At 51.6% G+C, this 20040-nt stretch overlaps 1 protein-coding gene across 6 annotated transcripts in view; it reads right to left on the reverse strand.

The window, feature by feature from the left end:
* Positions 1-1130: 1130 nt before the first annotated feature.
* The window catches only part of RUSC2 (RUN and SH3 domain containing 2), a 57845-nt gene continuing 38935 nt past the window's right edge, over positions 1131-20040 (reverse strand). For 4 of the 6 annotated variants that reach the window (XM_077172130.1, XM_054652651.2, XM_077172129.1 and 1 more), the window contains 11 exons: positions 15837-17909; positions 12774-13562; positions 12081-12281; positions 10774-10917; positions 9781-9857; positions 7561-7735; positions 6778-6883; positions 5707-5753; positions 3819-4791; positions 3041-3214; positions 1131-2725 (listed from right to left, as the gene is read on the reverse strand). In XM_077172130.1, coding sequence (XP_077028245.1) covers positions 2545-2725; positions 3041-3214; positions 3819-4791; positions 5707-5753; positions 6778-6883; positions 7561-7735; positions 9781-9857; positions 10774-10917; positions 12081-12281; positions 12774-13562; positions 15837-17802 — 4833 coding nt within the window. In that variant the 5' untranslated portion in view covers positions 17803-17909 and the 3' untranslated portion in view covers positions 1131-2544. The remainder of the gene's footprint in view (positions 2726-3040; positions 3215-3818; positions 4792-5706; positions 5754-6777; positions 6884-7560; positions 7736-9780; positions 9858-10773; positions 10918-12080; positions 12282-12773; positions 13563-15836; positions 17910-20040) is intronic. The other 2 variants (XM_077172132.1, XM_077172133.1) reach the window with 2 other exon arrangements.

The raw sequence follows: 20040 nt of genomic DNA on the forward strand, positions 1-20040 counted from the left end.
GATTCATGGGCTTTGTGCCCCGTGGCCAGTTTCTCATTGCCATAGACTGATAGCCACCAAGCTGGATCTGCTTGCCTTCAGCCAGATGACCCCAAAGAATACCTCAGCAGCTGCAAGTTCCATAGCAGCAATCCCAAATCCAGCCTCTGACACTGTAACCACCCCTCTGTGCTCCCCTGCACCCAAGGCTACCCCAGCAGCAAGCACCCAGGGAGCTACTCAGCGTCAGTGCCCACAATGCAGGCAGCTGGAAATCCCCTTTCCTGCCCCAGGCCTGACTCAGCACCCTGGGGGGCTATTTGCCAGCACATCATCCCCTTCCTCCTTTGGGACAGCCAGTGCATGCAGAGAGAGCAGCCTGGCTCCATGGAACTTGTAAACAGCCCTGACCATTGCCCCCTCTGAGAGTTTAGTTAAAGCAGCTCATGTGCCGGCCCTGCCTGCTCTGTGCTGCTCCCTGCCAGAACAGGGGTTTATGCTGCTTCAGTTGTGGATTTTTTTCAGCAGTTTTGATGCACTGCACATGTGCATGTCATTTGTACACATGGATGTAATGAACTCCAGAATGATGTTCTTGCAGCGAAGCCTGAGGTCACAAGCAGAGTTCTTCCCTTTTTCTTTTGAGCTGCTGAAGGGTAAAGAGAAGTGGCTTTTGGGGTTCATAGTGGACTTGGAGGCCCAGTGTTTGTTTTGAGTCTAAGTTTAGAATCTCTGGAGTCCTTCCTGGTGAGTGACCCACAGCCATTGAAACTCATGGCCAGGTTGTCCCAGACTATGGGTCCCAGACCACAACCCCTCCTTCACCTTTACCTTCCCATGACCCCCAGGAGCAGATTCCAGGCTGAGATGGTGTGATCCCCTGTCTAAATCAGCTTGGGTGACTGCAAGCAATGCAAAAGGAACACCAAACAGCATTGTTTCCCCAAGACATTATATGTAGTGCCCACTCCCTCACCCCTCAGGCCTGAACTGACAGGTCTGACTGCTGAGGGCAACCTGTGTCCTCCTGAAGGTCTGGTGTAGGCTGTGGTGAATGCAGGAGGAAGCCTGCAGTGCAGTGTCCCAGCACAGGTAACCCACAGACCTTTCACAGGGATGTGCTGAAATGATAAGTCTGGGTAGCATGGAGCTCAATCAGCACCTTTTTTATTAATATGCATCATAAATAAAGAAATAAATAAAGGCGAGACACCTCATTCTAACAGGGAGATACAAATTAAATATGGTGCAACATCCGCTAAGCGATGTACAAGCAGGAGGTAACCTAGCAAGACCAGGGCCCCTTGCCATGGTGAAGCCAGCCCAGGCACGATGCTGTGAACAGCGTCAAGCCGGCCATGGCACCAAATACTGGCATGGCCTTTCATTAACACTGTTCCCCACCTGACAGGCAGGTGAAGATCCCCACTACAGCAGGCGGCATGAACATGGCAAGGAAGGGGTTGACTGGCATTGCCTCTACCAAGGACCCCAGGACCTCCAGTATCCCCTTGTGTTTGTGCACAACACTTATCCCCCCCACCCCACGGCACTGCTCAGCAAGACCAGAAACCCTGTGCCAAAGGGAGCACCACCCCTCCCTCCCTAGGCTCCCCAGCTCCCTCTAGGAGCACCCCCAATCTACTTGCTGAGAGCACTGCCCCCAAATCCCTAGCCCACACAGGGACCCTGCCCTCATTCCCTCCCCTCCAGCGCCCTCCACTGAGCATCCCAGGGCTTCCCAGGCACCGGTTCCCTGCTCAGTGTGGAGGGCACACAGCCTCCCCCCAAAGCACCCATCTCTGCACAGGGTGGCACTACCCATCCTGGACCTACGTTACACTGAACAACCCCGTGCCTTCCTCACAGCCCCTCACACCCCTTTGCTCCACACTCACACACATACCCCGTCCCCCTCCCCTGGCTGTGGCCATAGACAGCCCCAACCCTGCAGTGTGGCACTGCCAGGACACTTGTCCCGGTACAACCCACCAGGAACTACTACAGCACACTAGGACAGGGATGCTCCGATGTGAAGGAGCCTACTTTGCAGTGCCCCAATAAACACAGCCCATTAGCCCAGCCTCGCAGGGACCCTGCCAATGCAGGGTGCTCCCACCCCTTCAGCTGAGGATGCTGGGGATGATGGATGCTGCAGACTGCACTGGACCCCCAGGCAGGGGATGGCCAGCATCCTGCACCTCCAGCACCCAACAGCGGGGCAGCGCTGCCCTGGCAGGGACTGCCTGGGTTCCTGTAATGTACAAGTCCATGGCCTGTGGGTGCTGCAGACAGTGAGGGGTGGAGGGGGGGGTCAGGCGGTCCCTGGTGTGGCTGCATGCATGGCGATGCCTGGCAATACGAGGTGCAGCTCGCAGAAGACCCCAGGGGGCTAAGTTGGCCTTTGGCAGCTGCACAAGGAGGAGCAAGAAGGAACCACCTACGGTTACTGTATTCTGTAATGGCAGGAAAGGTAAGAAACTAGCAAGAAGCTGTGTTTGTTCCTCTGGCAGGGTAGGCTACCCCAGAGGAGCCCAGGGAACTGTGCTTGGCCTCCTAAACGTGTCAATAGTCCTCATCCTCAGGGTGGGTGACGTACATGATGGGCACCAGTCCCTTCTCGGAACCAAGGCTGCACTGCAGCCAGTCACCATCCACCTTGGAGATCACCTGCAGAATATCCCCTTTGTTGAAGCTCAGTTGTCCTGCTTCAGTGGCAATGTGATGGCAAAGAGCTTTCACCTCACTGCAGGGAGAAGGAAAGTAGGGTTAGCTGACCTCAGGACACCCACCCCACCCAGGGACCACCACAGGCCCAGGGGGAGAGGAAAATACCCCTTGCTTCCCTCCCCAGCCAGGCTCCCAGCTGCCCTCCCAGCTCCCCATCACCTGCAGATTGCAGAGCTGTGGTGGATCGATGCACAAGCTGCATCATTGCCCCAAACCATTCTCTGGTCCATGACTATAAAGGGGGCCATGCAAACTGCAACAGACAGAGCTGTGCCACCCTCAACCTAACACATTCCAGCACCTGAAGGATTGTCCACTTGGTGCCACTCACCAGGTAGGGTGAGGAGACATCCCCTGGACTGGTCGTGCCACAGCAGGTGCCTCAGGTGGTTCTGGATGGGGAGGGTCTGGCTCCGGGGCTGCTTCACGCCACATGCTAGCCCCAACTGTCTGGGCCACCAGCTGGAAGACAGACTTGTCCAAGCTCAGCCAGCCGGAGGGCAACCTGGAAGGAGGAGACAGAAGCAGTCAATGGCAGGAAACTGCACCCAAGGAAACAGAGCAGGTGCTCTCCTGGCAAGGTCACGCCTTAGAGGTTTGGTTTCACACACTAAATGCACTCTAAGCAGTGCCCTGGGTCTCCAGGCAGGGGGGTCTCAGATCTAACAACACAGCCTGGACTGGGAAGGACATTTCCAGTGGTCATTTTCAGGAGCAGTAAGGGTGTATAGAGGGAGAGGCAGTGCACAGGGATCTCAGCTACTGGAAACTTCACCCTTCCCGCACACCTGTTGTAAGCAACAGCGATGGCTCTGTGTTCTGTTCTCAACATGTGGTTTTGGGAGGGATGGGGTGATAATGGGGCCATGTAGCAGGGTTTAGATACCAAGGCAGTGACAGAGCTCAGGTAGAAGAGGAAAGCCTATGAGATAGACTGAGCAAGGATATGAAAGGAATTAAGGCAGGCTGGCAGGACTGAGCAGGGTTACAGACCCTTGATGTACCACCATGGCATAGCCCAGCGGTCAGCTCATGGCCTGACTTCCACCTGTGCTGCCACACTCCAGGTTAACCAGACCTTCTCAGCTCCAAAACACCCCTGCCCTTACCTGTTTGGTTGTCTGGGCTCTTTTTGTACCTTCCTGGACCCAAACAAGTGTCCCCACTTGATGGGCTGGCTGCCCTCTGATGCACTGGTGCTGCTGTCCTCTTGGGGGGCTGCTGCTGCTCCCACTCTTTGCTGAGCCTCCTTCTCCTTGCTGCGCTTTAGCTCTGTAAGCACAGAGTCTGGGGGGCTGCCCATCCAGAAGGGCCAGCTCCGTTCCTTCATCTCTTCACCGACCACTACCTGCTGGGGCTTTTCCAAGGGCTCTTCCATGGCTTCAGGACTTGGCTTGCTGGCTGCCTTGGGCCTCTCCTCCAAGGTGCCCTCAGCAATGGGACAAGCCTCTGCACCCTCCACCACTCCTTCTCGAGGAGGTGGTGCCTTCTGGGTCTCCACTGACCGGGGTGCAGGATTCAAAGCTGCTTTCTTCTTCTCCGAGCGGATGAACTTTGAGCCTTCAGCTGAACTCTCAATGTAAATCTGAGAGGTCTGCATGAGCTGGTACCACCAGCCTGCCTGCTTGTCCTTCTTCCCCTCCCATGTGCTCTCTCGCATCTTGCTCTGCTCTTCCTCCCTGTCACCTTCTCCGGAGGAGGCCCCCACTCCCTTGACCCTCTTCTCACTCACAGCTTGCTGCGGGCTGTGCCCTGGTGAGATGTCACCATCTCTGGCACCCCCTTGGCATGTTTCAGGGGCGGTGCTGCAGCCATCAGGATCCTCACTGCTGCCCCGGGTCCGCATCAGCTGCAGGGTGGAGTGCACAGAAAGCAGCAGGTCCTGCTTCACACGCAGCAGCTCCTTTTGCTGCTGCTGCTCTTTGCCCATCTGCATCAGGTGGTGCTCGAAGAGGAGGTCTAGGTTGAAGGGCAGCAGGGAGAGAGGCTGGAGTAGGAGCAGGAGCTCCTCAAAAAGAGGTTGGCACACACTGTGAGACAGGCACAAGAAGCCCACTGGTTGATAGTGTGCCAGGATGATGTCTGTAGGAAAAGACATTAATCAGAGGAGACGCTCTTGCCACCATTGCCAAGCCACCATAAAGCTGCTGAGGCTACGAGGAAAGGAGATGCACACCTGTTTTTGGTCACAGTGTGAGGCTCAGGCCTGGGTCAGGGAGCACCAGATGCTCTGTGACTTCTCAGCAACTGGCCCAGACAGAGCTTTCCAGCTGTACCTGCAGCCAGGACTAGCCTGGCAGACTATCAGCCCAGATGACCTCTGCCACCAAATGCCATGGAAGAAAGATGGGAATAACCTGACAGCCCCAGCTTTTGCTCACACTTCCAGGTCTTAATTATGGTCTAATAAATGGCTGTCTTCTGCTTCAGAAAGCCAGGATAAGCATAGACCCTATTCTATTCTATTCTATTCTATTCTATTCTATTCTATTCTATTCTATTCTATTCTATTCTATTCTATTCTATTCTATTCTATTCTACTATGAAACAGATACATCCAGTAACATCTGCTTTTTGTATGTCAGGTTTTCCTTTCCGCTTCTTCCTATCTTCCATGCCTGAAAAGATAAGTATGCACATCTCCAGGCATACAAAACTCTCAGGCACTGGGCAGAGAACATAGAAGTTTAGAGAGGCATAGATCTGATCTCCTGCAGATGGACTGAGGGATCTGCACTGAAAGCCTTGGGTACTAGCTGTGGGAAGGAAGGAGAATGGAAGTCCAGGTTCAGGTGGAAGGAGCTGCATGATGCTTGGACTTCCACCTGGGATTTCCCTGCTACATTGAGACTGTGTAATAGCTTAGTCCTTCACCTCAGGGCAGAGAAGAGCAGCCCAAGCTGAGAGAGCAACAAGAGAAACACATTTCCATCCCATGCTCTATTTGTGTGCAGAGTTTGGCTCCCACTGCAGCCCCCACAGCCTTCAGGCTCTTACCTTCATGGTTGTAAAGGTGGTTGAACCAGAACTCCAAGGACCGGATACTGCAGGAATGGAAAATTAGCAGGGTAAGAAAGAAACAGTGAAAATCTATTAACCCCATTCATCCTCACAGATCTGCCACAAGAAGTGTGGCTGGAGAAGGGCATTTACAAAGCATGAGCTTGTGAAGCTCACAGAAAGGACAGTGGCTCGCTCCCATCAGCATGCTCCTATCACAGACACTCAGCCTGTCACTGAACATCGACACAGCTTTACATGAGCAACTGTAACCACGAATAACTGTGATTCCTCACTGTTCTGCTCCTATGTCCTTGATAGAGCTTTGTTTTGCTGAGAAGAGGCTTCTGTGGAAGAGGCAAATGATCTACAACACTAAGACCAGTGCTGGTGGCTCAGCCCAAAATATGCCAGTGGAGGAGAATGGGGTCACCCTGTGTGGGGAGAGCTGGGCAGAGCTTGTTCCTGCCTGGAGGAATTCTACAACATCTGGAGATCTTGGGAACTCTCTTGCCACTGCCAGAGCTCTTGCTAACCACCAGAGAGGAGCACAGAAACACCATCATAGCAGTACTTATCCCTTTGACCACAAAAATATATTACTGCCTTCCTCTGTTAAACACAGCAGAGTGTGCACATTCCTTATGCAAACTAGAAGGGTCAGTCTGGAGTCCTGGACCAGGGAAATTTTTCCTTCAGAACCTCATGCCTTGGGATCTGTTGCAGCTCTGGGAAACAGTGGTTTAAAGAGGAATTTCCAAGAGTAACTCATACATATATTATGTCTAACCTCATTTGAAGTTGGACAAAGTTTTCTCACCTGCTGTTTTGGGGCTAAAACAGACTGACCCAGTTCTTCACTTGGCTACAGCCACTCATTCTCACTCCTGACCTGGAAGGAGTTCTCTGAGACTTACAGCTTCTTCCTTCCCTAACCTGCTTCTGGGAAGTGGCTTCCCAGATTCTTAAGTTTGTTTCATGGTCAACTGTGCCTGCCTGCACTCAAAAGACCAAAGCTGCTGCCAGCCCTGGACAGGGAGGTCCAGCCACCCGAGGGGTCCTGCTTACTTGAGGAGGCCAAAGATGAACGCGTTGAACCGCATGGTGTGGTTGGTGAGCTCTGTGTACTGGCTGATCTTGCTGTAGAGGCTGTGCAGCAACTTTGTGGAGGGCCCTGTGGAGAGAAGCAAATTGCTGAGATTAGCTGTGGCGAGCAAAGCCAAAACTGCACCACAGGATGGAGCATCAAGGCAAGACAGACACTGTCTGGGTGTCCATGTCTGTGTGTGCACTGCCTCTCCACCATGCCAATGTGAACTCACTCCATACCAACACTCAGACTACACGTGGGAGATGGGCTGTGATCCATCCCAGACCACCACTCCAAAACTCTGGGAGAGTTTTACTACCAGGACCTGCCTCCCACACTTCAGTGACAATCACAGCCACTGGCTCAAAATCAGCATATAAAGAGAATATTGTGGTGTGTGCTTATAATTTGGGGTGTCTGCAATCATAGAGATGACTGCAAAGCTGAAGGTTTGCCATAGTCAGGCTATGAGGCTTCCCAGTATGATGCAGAAACCAATGTGGAATTAATTTTGTTGGGGTTTTTTCCTTCCTTTTTTTATTAGTTTGGCCTGTTATGGGAGAATTTGCAAAAATCAGGGGAAATGACAATAAATACTTGGGAAGAACAGCTCAGTGTCCCTCCCTTCTTGCAAGAGATGGTACATGTGCACCCTGTTCCAAGCAAGAAAATGGGTGCTTCGCTGCCTGATCCTTTGAGCCAACCTTCCACAGCACCTCCCAAACACAACTATGGCAGGCACTGCTGCACAGCGTCCATACCTAGCTGGGTGGATGCCTCCACCACGCTCCAGGGGATGTTCCTCCTCTGGCCAATGATCATGTCCAGGACGTAAGCCTTGAGCCCATCACTGAGAATGTCCCGGACAGCTGGGCACAGGTATTTCAGGATGAGATGCCCCACATTGGGGCTCACAGAGCTGTTCCCAAGTTTGGCCTAATGGAAAACAGGTAACAGGGAGAGTGTTGTTAACTGTTTTCAAGGTACAGATGCATGGAAACAGTTCAGTCCCACTACAGACACCCAGCAAGCAACATCCAGGCAGCTCCTTGAACATGCAGGATCTTTGCTTTCACTCCTGATGCTTCAAACATCAGTTCTGGATTGCTCTCTGCAAGCTCTTCCCCAGGCTGGGAAGAGGCAATAACTTGAAAAAAGAATATCCTAGATTGGGAAGAGGATATCCCAATGAGAAAGGATGCCTGGGTCTCCCAAGAGGGACAACAAGGCTCTCCTGCTGGAGGAAGAAAGGAGCTGGGGATATTCCTGCTGCTGTAGATTTTCTTGTAGCTAATTTTGGATTAGGAAGCACCAACCCACATAGAACTACCAGCACTGAGGGGTTACAGAACACTTAACTCAGTGACATGTCAAGCTCTAACTCCTAGAGATTACTATAAATATACAGATAAGGGCAAAATGGATAGTCAGAGCTCAGACTGAGGTGAAGAGGAGGCATGTAAGAGCCCAGGTAAGAGCCCAGCACCAGCAGAACAGGGACACATTCTGCTGCTTACAGTCTTTGAGCTGCCAAGGGGTCTATCCAAATGGGTCAGGCAATGGTGCTCAGGGCACAGATTTTACCAGCTGAGCTGGAATTATACTGACCAGTTGGCACAGGTTCACAAAAGCCCCGAACTGAAACTGAACTTGGCTCAGGAATAATCCTGTCAGATCCACTGAGCATGGCAGCAGCAGGGATGGACGCTCCCTTTTGACAGGTGAATGCTCAGCCCCTGGCACACTGATGTAAAAAGAAACCCAAGGCTAAAACCACAGCATTGTCTGATAAGCAAAGTAATGGGGGAATGTTGCAATTATTCCCCAAACCTACACTGCAAGTATTGGAAATTCACAGTGAAGCCTTAAAAAGCCATGGGAATCTCAACAGCTCCAGTTATGCTGCACAGCAATCTCTGCATCAGAAACAGCTGTAATTAGGACAAAATTACACTGGGCTCTGAGATAAGATTGAATGGTTTTGGAATCTGTCCCAGTCAAGTTTCTCCTTGGGGATGGCATGCCAGGGGAGTTGTCATGTCCAAATAGTGTCACATTGCTGCCCAGAGTCGCCTGACTGAATTCAGCACTAAGAGGAGGCACCACAAACATGCTGGGTGTCACAGGACTGCAAACAATGCCTGGTACAAACACAAGCAAAATTGCTCTGCTTCTGTGTTATTCCAGAAACGGGGCATGAGGGAGCACAGGCCAACTACAGCCAGCTCCAGGGCAACCTAGATGCACTTCTGTGTAATTCCAGAAATTGGAAATGAGGGGAGCAAGGGCCTAACACAGCCAGCCCCTTAGATGTACTCTAAATACTCTAATGTATTCATGCTAAGGGCTACCATGGGTGTGAGCAGCTGCTCCAGATGGGTGAAGTCTGATGCACTTTTTTATCATATTAAAATGATTCAATATCTCATATTAAAATGTGAAATGCTGAGGGATGGGGAACACTGCACTGTACCCTGGCACCAGTGCCAGACCAGAGTCATGGGACATGTGAAGGAGGAAAATACATCTCTCCACTGCGTAAGAAAAAAGAGCTGCTGTGCTGCATCAGACCAGAAGGGCAGCTGGTCTGGTGTTTCTTCTTATAAAGAGCCATAGTAAGCACATAAAGAAAGAGTTAAACCAGAACAAACATACATAATACTTGCCCTTTATACTTTCACAGCCTACAACTACTTCCAACTCAGAGTCTAAGCTGGACATTATTCATATGTGTTTAATAAACATCATTTCCCCGTGTTTTTCTGATCTTCCTTTAAAGACATCTACATACTGCATCATGCAGCAGGATTTGTCATAGATTTACTATCTGCTGCACGGTGTGCCATCACCTTTGTTTGATTTGTTCTTGGTACTCCTGCCTTCATTAGATAACCTGTAGTTTTTGACTGGAAGAGAATGGAGAGGCATTCTTGCTCTGTACTCTCTGTGCTACCCAGAATGGAGTTGGATGCAAGACGTACCTTCACCCCTGGATCCCTGCTGGTTCCAAAGTGAGCCACAATCAGGTCAACAGCAGTGTTGATAGCCTTCACAAGACCTAGTGGAAAACAACAGGTCAAAGAGCTGCCTGAGGGGCTGCTGGGATGGACTCTGACAAAACACTCCTGGAAGTAATCAGATAGGGGCACTGCAAGCCCATGTCTACACACAAGCCCCCTCTGCCAAAAAACATGCAGAGACTCTCCTAAATCCTCACCAAAATTCTTCCTGCTAACTCCAGCACTCACCTATCAGACTGCCAGTAGGACAACCTGTCAATATTCCCAAGGGACAGGGACCGTCACCTCCACACCCCATGCCCTGAGGCAGCAGAGATGGGATCTGAGGCAATGTGTCTTTTGCTGTCTTGATGCCACAGGCTGGCAGGGCAGAAGCCTTGCATTTGGCAGGTTCTGTAATGACTTTCAGTAACAAGCCAGTGGTGTATAATCTGTCACCTGCACCAGGATAATGTGAGAACAAAACTGAAACAGAAGGGAAAGCTGCCACCTGGTAATCATTAGCACATAGCTGGCAAAGGCATGGGAACCTTTCTGCACATCCCTTGCCTCTGAAATGATTAACAAATCAGCTGTCAAGTCCTGCCAGCCCTGCCCCTAGCATGGATCCCACCACAGCCATATGTCGTCCTGCTCTGGAGTCTTTTCTCCCACCTTTTTATGTAATTGATACAATTTTATACTACTTATGTAGGACTGAACAGACTTTTAACCCAAATTACAAAATCTCAGATTAGCACATTGCAACACCATACAGATACACGCAGGTTTACCTTTGTACACAGAGCCTGGGGTGGCAGCATGCCCTGCCTTAGGGTCACACTCCTGTGCCTGCCTGCTCTCTCTGCTCATTCCTGTGCACTTAAGATCCCTTCTAATCACATTTCCTGGGAGAAGCAGCTCAAGCACACTCCATGGCACATTACATGGTCCACCAGAGATGATTGGACTCACCCTTCTTCTGCAGCAAGTCAATGGAGATGGACTCTGTGTTGCCATCTGGGGAGAGGCAGAACTCAGCAGGAGGTTTCTCCGCTAGCGAGAAGTAGTCAGGGAAAAAGTCATTGTAGGTAAGCTGGAGCTGCCTCATAGATTGCCCTGCAGGGATAAGACAGAGGGGACAAGAATCAGCCCCAGTCCCACACACTGAAGCAGTTTTCATGCCACCTGTCCTCTGCTGGGACAGCGAGGCTACAGGCTTGTGGCTACCCCAGCAGTGGTGTGCAATGTGTGCCTGCACAACTGATCCCCATGGCCTACCCAATACCACCTACAGCTTGACTGGGGGCCCACAGGTTCTGGAAGATGCTGTGGGAAGTTCACTCCCATGGGCTAGGACTAAGGGAAATGCTGCACCAGACTTCCCATGCTGCTGCAAGCAGGGTCAGAAGTCAGCACAGAGCAAATCATTACTTGTGGCACACAGGCATCCACAGACAAAAACCTGCATGTTTGCTGCCTGTTCTCTGGGATGGCCTCTGTTTCCAAAGGGTGACATACATAGGAGTTCTCCCATGTGCTTGACTTCCATCTGTTTGACTCTGTGCCATGCATTTTCCCTTGAAAGATGGAGAAACTGTTTGGGTTGGTGGAGCAAAGCTTTGAGGAATTCCCTCCATGGCTTGAGGCTAGCCTGCAGAATGCTCTTCCTCCCACAGACAGACCACAGTGTTCTCCCCACAGGAGTGTCAGAGGTTCAGTTCAAAGCAGCCTGCCCCTGTCAGCCCTTCCTGCACAGGTTTTGGAAGACAGGAAAGACCTTAAGAGCAAAGGCTGCAGAAGATAGAGTCCTGTGAAGGTCTTTAGTGTTATCAGCTGCCTCATGAAATCTACAGTTCAACACTCAACACATTGTCAGGGCTGGGGCACAGGACGGTCAGGCACCATGGGACACAGATCTGAGATCTCCAAGGGCCCAAACTCCTGTGTGAGACAAACTACAAGCTAACCACAGTCCAGGAGCACTTACTGAGGCCTAAGCAGGCTCTTGGGCCATTCACTTTGCCCTTCAACCCAGCTCAGAGCTGGACCTGACTGCTCTCACCTCATGGAGGAGGAAGGCTCCACAAAGATTTGAACCAATGAGGCAATTTTCACCTTCCTCTTGAACCCTTCAGCTACACTGCAAAGAGATGCATCATCCCTCCTGCTCTGAGCAGGCAGAGCAGTGATGAATCCAAGCTTAACCTGAGCCTCAAGGAAACTGAGCCTGAGTCCCAAGGTCACCTCCCAAGACCCCCCAGCAGAAAGGTGGTGCGCACCGTTCAGCTTGCAGTGGAAATGGCTGGTGCTGAGAGCGCCAGGGAGCTCAAAGATGGGGTTGCCCCGGTTCAGCCGAGGCTCTTGCTGCCTCCTGTCCAGGCTGCCTGCTAAGCTGGGCAGCCCTGAAACACGGTCCAGACCCAGGGGGTTCCTCCGCCTGTACTCCCGCCACTTCAGCGCTTGGGGGGAGAGGTGGTTCGCTGGGATGCCGCGGGCAGTGAGCACCAGACAGGATGACGAGAGCACACGGGAGGATGCAGAAGGGAAACGGGAAGGGAGAGCAAGAGAAAGATGGAGGACAGAGAAAGAGAGACAGCACATTACTCAGAGGTCCAGCAGCATTTCAGGACATTAGCACATGCACATGGAGACAGGTGGATGCCACTGCCTGGCAAAATAGGGCAGGAGCTTGGGTGCCCTTGTGGATGCAGGCACAGAGGCAGCAGGTTTGGGGTGCAAGCACCTGGCATGGGGTGCTGTAAGACCAGCAGCCCACACTGCACTCTCTGGAGACACAGTGTAGGAATTGGGACTGGAGGGACATGCCCTTATTGCAGGTCTTCCTGCAGCATCCAGATGCGCTTTTATACTGGTCTGTGGCTATAGGAAATGGTGGCACTATAGGGAGCAGACATAGCTACAGGGAGCTGTAGATGCTCCAGACTAGCAGGTCCTGGAGGATGGGTACCTACCATTGACAGGCCGTATTCCCATGCTGCTCAGGGGACCAGAGCTGCTGGTCTCACTGCCACTTCTCCAGTGTGAATCTGCATGGCCTCCTACTCTGCTCATGGACATGCCACCCACCGAGAGGGGCGGGAGGGACCCACTGTGGAGTCGGTATTCGGAGAGTGGTGGGCTTGGCTCAAGCGGGGCCTCCTTCTTGGGAATCAGCTTGGGGTTCTCCTTTTGCCTCAGGGTGTCAGCTTTGGTGGCTTTGGTGGGCTGCATGACACTGACAGCAGGAGAGGACCTCGTGGGAAGCAGGTTAGCAGAGATGGGGCAGGACCTGCTTCTGGGGGGCTGGCTGTCTTCAGCTCTCTCAGAGATGGGTGAGGAAGAGGAGTCCACGCTTTGGAAGAAAGGCACGTTGCATCGCACGGGGGAGTAGCTGCCCAGCGGGGATGGACGGGTTGTTTCGGGGCCAGGCTTCTTGATGCCCCCATCGCCGCGCGAGGCGGCTCCGTCTGCTGAGCGCTGCTGGGTCACGAGCGTGCCATGGGCTTGGCTCCCCGCCACCGCCGCCTGCTCTGCTGAGGTGGCCAAGGCTGAGGACTGAGAAGTGGAGATCTGCTGGTTGGCAGGCCGGTTGCTGGACAAACTGTAGAGCTGGGAAAGGCTGGAGGCAAAATGGCTGTGCAGGGCACGTGCCTTGGGTGGCTTGCTGAAATGGTGCTGAAAAACAAAGGGCTGGATGGGCAGAGTTGTGGGACGCTGGTCCTTGCTGTAGCGTACCACAGGCTTGCTGTCTGTGCCACCACCTTCAGGGAGAGAAAGGGGAAGAAAGTGTGAGGAATGGGCAGAGCAACAATCATCCTCAGCCAAGCAGAATACAGGCAAAAAATAATGTGCTCTCTGTTGCAGGAGGAAAAGGATGAGCCAGTTACAGACTTCTTCAAGTCTGAACTGGTTACACACATCAAGAGCTGGCAAGATAAAAGATAAGTGGCCCCAAATGCAGAGTTCCAGATGTTTGGAAGAGCACAGCACTGCACCAGGACCTTGTCCACCCTGGTAGGGTCACCAGCTTCATATTCTTTCCCAGTCTCTTGCCCCCTGGAAAGCACAAAGCCATGGGATCAGGTGCCTGCCCTTGAGCTGCCTCTGCCCAAGCAGTACCACAAAGCCAAAGCCCAGCGCTTTGTAGTAGAGTCAGATTTCTCATCCCAAAGGACTGTCCCCTCCTACATGCACTGTGGACTTGCACGGCCCAGCACAAGCATTACATGCAATAGCACTGCAGCTCTGCATCCTGTATCACAATATATTGGTGCTGTAGAAAAGACTGCCTGCTTCCCTTTCTCCCTCCCTATTCTTTTCACTGTAACTGCCCCTACTTTGGAACACAGAGCTTCCTTCATCCTTCATGCCTCTACCAGACCTAAACAGGACATTCCCAACATTCCACCTTCAACCCTGGAAAGTGACAGTTTGCTCCAGCAAATGATGTGCTAGGAGGTCCTGAGGGAGTGTGGTGGGCTGATCTATGTGCCTCCAGCTCCTGATGGAGCCACAAATATCCTGAGGGACACATCTGAAGTGTGACACACTGCGCATTCAGTGCAAAACACACAGAGCACTGGGTGCATATGTGGGCCTGACAGAGATCCCTGATCAGCCCTGGTGTACCCGCTGCCTGCAGGGTATTCCAGACTTTTCTCCCTGTAGCCAGCTTTTAGCAGGGCTTGCTTTCCCTCTAGCCCCTCTCAGAGCCTCCAGGCTTGCACACTGCTCTGGAGCACAGCAGATATGCCTCTATCTCCAGCTGCAGGCAGGAGCTTCCTGCACAGCCCTGATGCCTGCCTTGCTGTCACAGTGCAGAAGGAGGGACCCCATTGGCATGGTGGGCAGCAACTGCTGGGACATGTTATCTGAGAGCTCCTGTCTGCCCTCTCCTCCCTGAGCAGGTCCTGCTCCTTCCAAACCCTCCCTCTGAAGCTAAGAGGGCTGTAGCCATGCTGCCCTCCCCCAGCAGAGACCTACCTTCACTGCCATCCCACACCAAGCACACATTCAAGGCTCAATAAACAAACAGGACAATAACTAAAAACCTTTTACTCCAAAGGCCAAAATCTCTCCCGCCCCTGCCATGGCAATAAACCACATGTTCTCACCTCCTGCTAGATATTTTCAGAACATTAAGTGGAGACAGTCTGTTAGGGCACAAGAATTTTTTGACATAATAGGGGCTATTTACTGCAGTGGTCTAATTAGAGGCATTTTAGAATGGCTTTTACCTGTGAAGCAGGTATAATATCTGCCTAGGGCAGAGACAGAAGTCTCCCACAGTGCTGGAGAAATGGCTGTACTTCCAAAGGGAATGTCACACAGCTTCCTCATGAGAACAAGTGACAGCAATCAAGGTGGAATACAACTCACATATTACAGCTTCCCCACAGAGGTAACTGTGACAGTGGCTCCTCCTGGGAACCTTTGCTGTAATCCACAGCACTGTGGGGGACACGACCAGGATATTCCAGCAGAGACATACAGATTAGACTCTGCAGGACTCACACTGTTAAGTCCTAGCAGAAACTGTGTGAGCTTCCAGGACCTGCATGGAAAGGAGAATGCTGGCTGTGCCTCTTCCCCTTCCACCTCTGCCCCACATAACTCCAAAAAACAAAGGTTGTGACTTTGACTCTGCTAAGCATTTTAACATCTCCGTCTTAGGAGCTAAGGGCAGGCGATTCTCATGGAGAAGCACGGTAAATACCCTGGAAGGGATACAACCCTTCAAGCTGCACAGACTCTCTCAGTATTAATGCCATGTCCTTGCTAACACAATATGAGAGGTATGAACAAATCCTCAGGAGGCTTTACAAATACAAGGACAAGACATTGCCCTGATATGAGACTGAAAGGCTTCTGTGACAAAGCACAGCAAGGCTTTGTCCCAGGGTCTGGCAGACCAGGAACCAAACTGCCCCGACACTGGTCTCTTATCACCATGCAGGTTTCCCTGCTACTCCCCTCATATCCCAATGAGCTGCCTTCCTTTTTACTTCTCCCTTCTGCCTTGTTTGGCTCCTTACCGTCTGCTCGGGCTCTAACATCTTTTTGTCCGTGGCCACTGGCAGAGCCACCCGAGAAGCTGGCATCTGCCTCCGTCAGCAGGGAGAGAGAGGCTTGCTCACCTGCCCCATGCCCACTGGGGACCTTCTCACTGGAGACGGAGTCTTTGGTGGAACACAAAGCCTGGCTGTCCCCAAAAGCATGATTCAAACAGAAGCCCTCGCAGCTCCGGTTCAGGCCATGGATGAAGGGCATGGGTGGAAGACTCTGGCTGCGCCGAGCTCTTTCTTCAAGGAAGGTTGGGCAATCCCGCTGAGTCTCAGGGATAGGAGAGAACTCCAGGGAAGAATCACCACTGGAGCGGTGCGGTGGGGAGGTGCCATTCTTCTTCCGTCCTTTAGCCAGTTCAGCGAACGATGTCACCCTCTTGGGGGGAGAGCTCTGAATGGGTATTGCTGGACTTTCACTCAGCTTGACTGGGCAGCTCACCATGCGCTCCAAGGAGCCCAGCCTGCTGCCAGGACTCCTGTCCAGGTTCTGATCGTAGCTCCTGGAGCGCTGCCGGCTTGTGTTGAGGTTCGGTGGTGACACATTGACATAGACCTGACCCTCAATCATGTTCTGGCTGGATTCTCCCTTTGGCTCCTCTTCACTGCACTCTACATTGCCTTCTTGTCTCAGGTCGGGCCTTCTGAACAGATAGTATTCTGTGGGCTGGGCTGGGCTACCCTTGGTCTGGTCTTCTGAGCAGCTAGTTATGGAAGATCCCGCGGGGCTGGGGGATGACTGGGAAGACAGGTCACATGTGACTAACTTATAGTAATTCTGAGTAGCCACAACAAGCCGCGCTTGGCTCTGGAAGCAGGCAGTGAGGTCTGAGCTCTCCGATGTGCAAGGCTCACAGTGGAGATGGTAGGAATTGCAGTTAGCATCAAGGACAGGTGAGGAGGAGTGTTGACACCCACACACCTTCCCCGAACTTTCTGGGTTATGTGACTCGCAAGACATCTTGGATTCAGTGGGTGATGAGTGTAAATCCAGGTAAAAAGCTCCTGTGTCTGAGTGGCTGCAGAAGGAAGAGTCACAGGACAGGTTAGCTGAATTCAGGTTGGACTGAGGCTGACCATTCATTTTGTTGTAGAGAGCACTGAAGTTCACCAGGACCCCATCAGAACTGTTGCAAGAAGAGTCACTGATGTAGCCCATCTGTTGGTCAATCACTTCAGACTGACTTGACGAACTGTAGCAGCGACAGTGCTGGATCTCTGAGCTGGAACAACTGCATGTCCTGTGCAGGGCATCCTGATTCCTCAGCGGTTCACCCATGTTCTGGTTCCACTCCTGGTCACCACTGTCAAAGGAGAAGTTGGAGGAGCTGCCACGATGGCAGCTGCATTCATCCAGCTCCATGCGTTCCGAGGCCTGATGGCACCTGTTTGCATTGTTCCTCTTCTGGATGTCATCACTGCCGAGTTTGTCCTCCTGCCCATCCACCACACCAGACCGGCTGGCCATGTTCCAGGATTTCACAATGTGGTTGGAGTCGTGGAGGTGGAAAGGGGGCAAGGCCAGATCCTGCAGATTGAAGGGAGGCTTGCCATCAACGAGTGAGTTGTGAAGGTGGAAAGATTTTTGACCCAAGTCATCCCCAAAAATACTGAGGTCTTCACCCTCACTCAGCAGGAAAGGGTTGTGTCGCTTACTGACGCTAGGGACAATCAGATCCCTTGCTTTTCTTTCTTTGTGATCTGAGGCCTCTGCTGAGGTTTCAGAGGTCTGGAGAAAGCTGCTGTACACCAAGGAGTCAGTCTGTGAGAGGTCTCTGTCTGGAAGAGCAGAGGTCCGTGTAATGCTGAGCTCTGGCTGGCAGAAGGGGTTGGTCCTTTTGCTCATGGAGCAGCACTGTCTATCAGGGACCTGGCAATGCACCAGGGGAATGTGATGGACAATCAGCGTCTCACCAGTCAGTTTGGGTGGACTATCCATGGTGAGGAACACTCTTCAGGGCATCAGTGAAGCTGGTACCACCCATGAACAGGTAGGGCTGCACATGAGAGGCAGGGAGGACACTTCTCATGAGGGAATTCAGATACCTACAGAAAACAAAATCACAAAGGAAGTCACCTCTCAGGAAAGGCAGTGGCTATTTAAAGCATCCTTGGTTTGACTGAAGATTTCATGTGTTGACAAGGATCAAACAGACTGGTTCCTTGTCAGCACAAGGCCCTGAGCACGAGGTCCTTCTTCTGGGAAACAAACCATCAAAAAGTAAAACAAACACGTCACCCTCCATGCAGGCTCCTGGTACAACACTTGTGATTTCACCTGACCCCTCTCAAAGATATCTGAAGAGAGTAACTGATTTCAGTCAAGAGGCCAAAGGGCTGCACAGGATTTGGGCCAAACAAACACCTCACTGCAGATGGCACTGTGTGCTCACAGGAAAACCGCACAGGGTCTGAAGGGAAGCACTGCACTCTGGTGAGAGCAGTCTATCTTCTCACACTGGACTGAACATCTTTGCTTCCTTTTAGGTACATTGAACTTTCCTCCAAGAACCAAACTGGCAAGGTCTTGCAACAGACACACACAAATGTCCCAGAAGAGACTGGAAAGAGGAGCAGACTGGAACATAAAAGCAGAAACAGTCATTCCTTTCCAAAATCCAGGAGACTCCATGAGGTCCTGAGCCCTTTTAATGGTGTCAGGGGGACATGCCAAAATATGCAACTACTTATGTACACAAGGATTTCCCCAGTGAAAAGGAGTGGATGACCTCAGTGGGACCATGGGGAGCCACTGGCATTGGTCAAATAGGTCCCACACAGCACACTGACTTTTGCTGACCTTTGGCTGATGGTGAAACCTCAGCTCAAACAGGTCCCTACTGTGGAATGGGAGGGGATAATATCTCTCTGCCACAGTATCTGTGTCATTTACCTGCTTATTACCTGCTGCACTTCACAACAGTGTGACTGCCACAGTCCCAGGAGCCACACAGGCAGGGCACAGCAAAGGCAGGGCACTAAGAGCCCCACTCTCCCTGTGCTCACAAAATAGCAGGTTCTTACAGAGCCAGAGGAATAACAAAATGGTTTGAACTGAAGGGACCTTAAAGAAAACATTTTTTCAACCCTCGTAGGACCAGGCTACTCAAAGCCCCGTCCAATCTGGCTTTGAGCACTCCCAGGGATGGGCCAATTTCTGAGTAACCGGTTCCAGTGCCTCTCCACCCTCACAGTAAAGAATTTCTTCCTAATATCTAATCTAAACATGCCATCTTTCAGTTTAAAGCTTCTCCCTTATGTCCCATCACACTCTGCTCATGCCAAAAGTCTCTCTTCATCTTTCCTGTAGATGTTCATCTTTCCTGTAGATGTTCACCAGTGTTTGACATGGGAGAGCAAAGGACAAACCCAGTTCTCCCACGTCACCTAACCCCACGGTCCAGCCCACAAGCACCTCCAGCACAAGTCTGGAGGGGGTTTTCCTCTTGCCTTCCCTTCTACAGATCAGATAATCCAACACAGACAAGTGCATCAGCAAGGCAGCTAGGGCAGCAAGGAGAGGGAGAAACCACAAAAGAGAGCAGTGATCCAGGATGAGTCTGAGAGATTAAAAAATGACCTAATGCTCTCACAGATCAACTACTTGTTCTGAAAACCTTGGCCCAAGCACCCTTAGTCAGCATTACACATCCCATAACTCATCCAGGCATCCCCAGTGATCACTGCACCCTGAAAATTGCATCCTGGGATTGCTCTGGACTCCAGGGCCTCCATCACTGACCTTCAGACTCCAGAAAATGGTATTCACAGTGACTTTTGCCTACCTTATCTACCCTCAGCCTTTGTTACTGTGGGGTGATAATGGATTTGGAGCAGACCTGCAAAGGCACATGGGAGCACAGGAGGGAAAGTGAGAAATGTGGGTTAAATGAAGTTAGAACAAGAGTATGAGCAATGAGACAGCTACACAGAAACATCAGGAACTTCACTTCTTTCAAGATGTAAGAATAGCAATTAGAAGATTATAAAAATGATCAAAAGAAATACTTTCCTCCCACGCACAGTAGTGCTTCTCAGAGGCACAGGATGATGTTGGCAGGAAATAAAAACACAAAGAGGGACACAGAGCTAATGTTTGCAGTAAACATCCAATAATGCAAAAGTTAATGCTAACACCAGTGTCAGAGAACAGACAGGCCTTCTGGTAGATGCCACC

The sequence above is a fragment of the Agelaius phoeniceus genome, chromosome Z, assembly GCF_051311805.1.
Source record: "Agelaius phoeniceus isolate bAgePho1 chromosome Z, bAgePho1.hap1, whole genome shotgun sequence".
NCBI lineage: Eukaryota > Metazoa > Chordata > Aves > Passeriformes > Icteridae > Agelaius > Agelaius phoeniceus.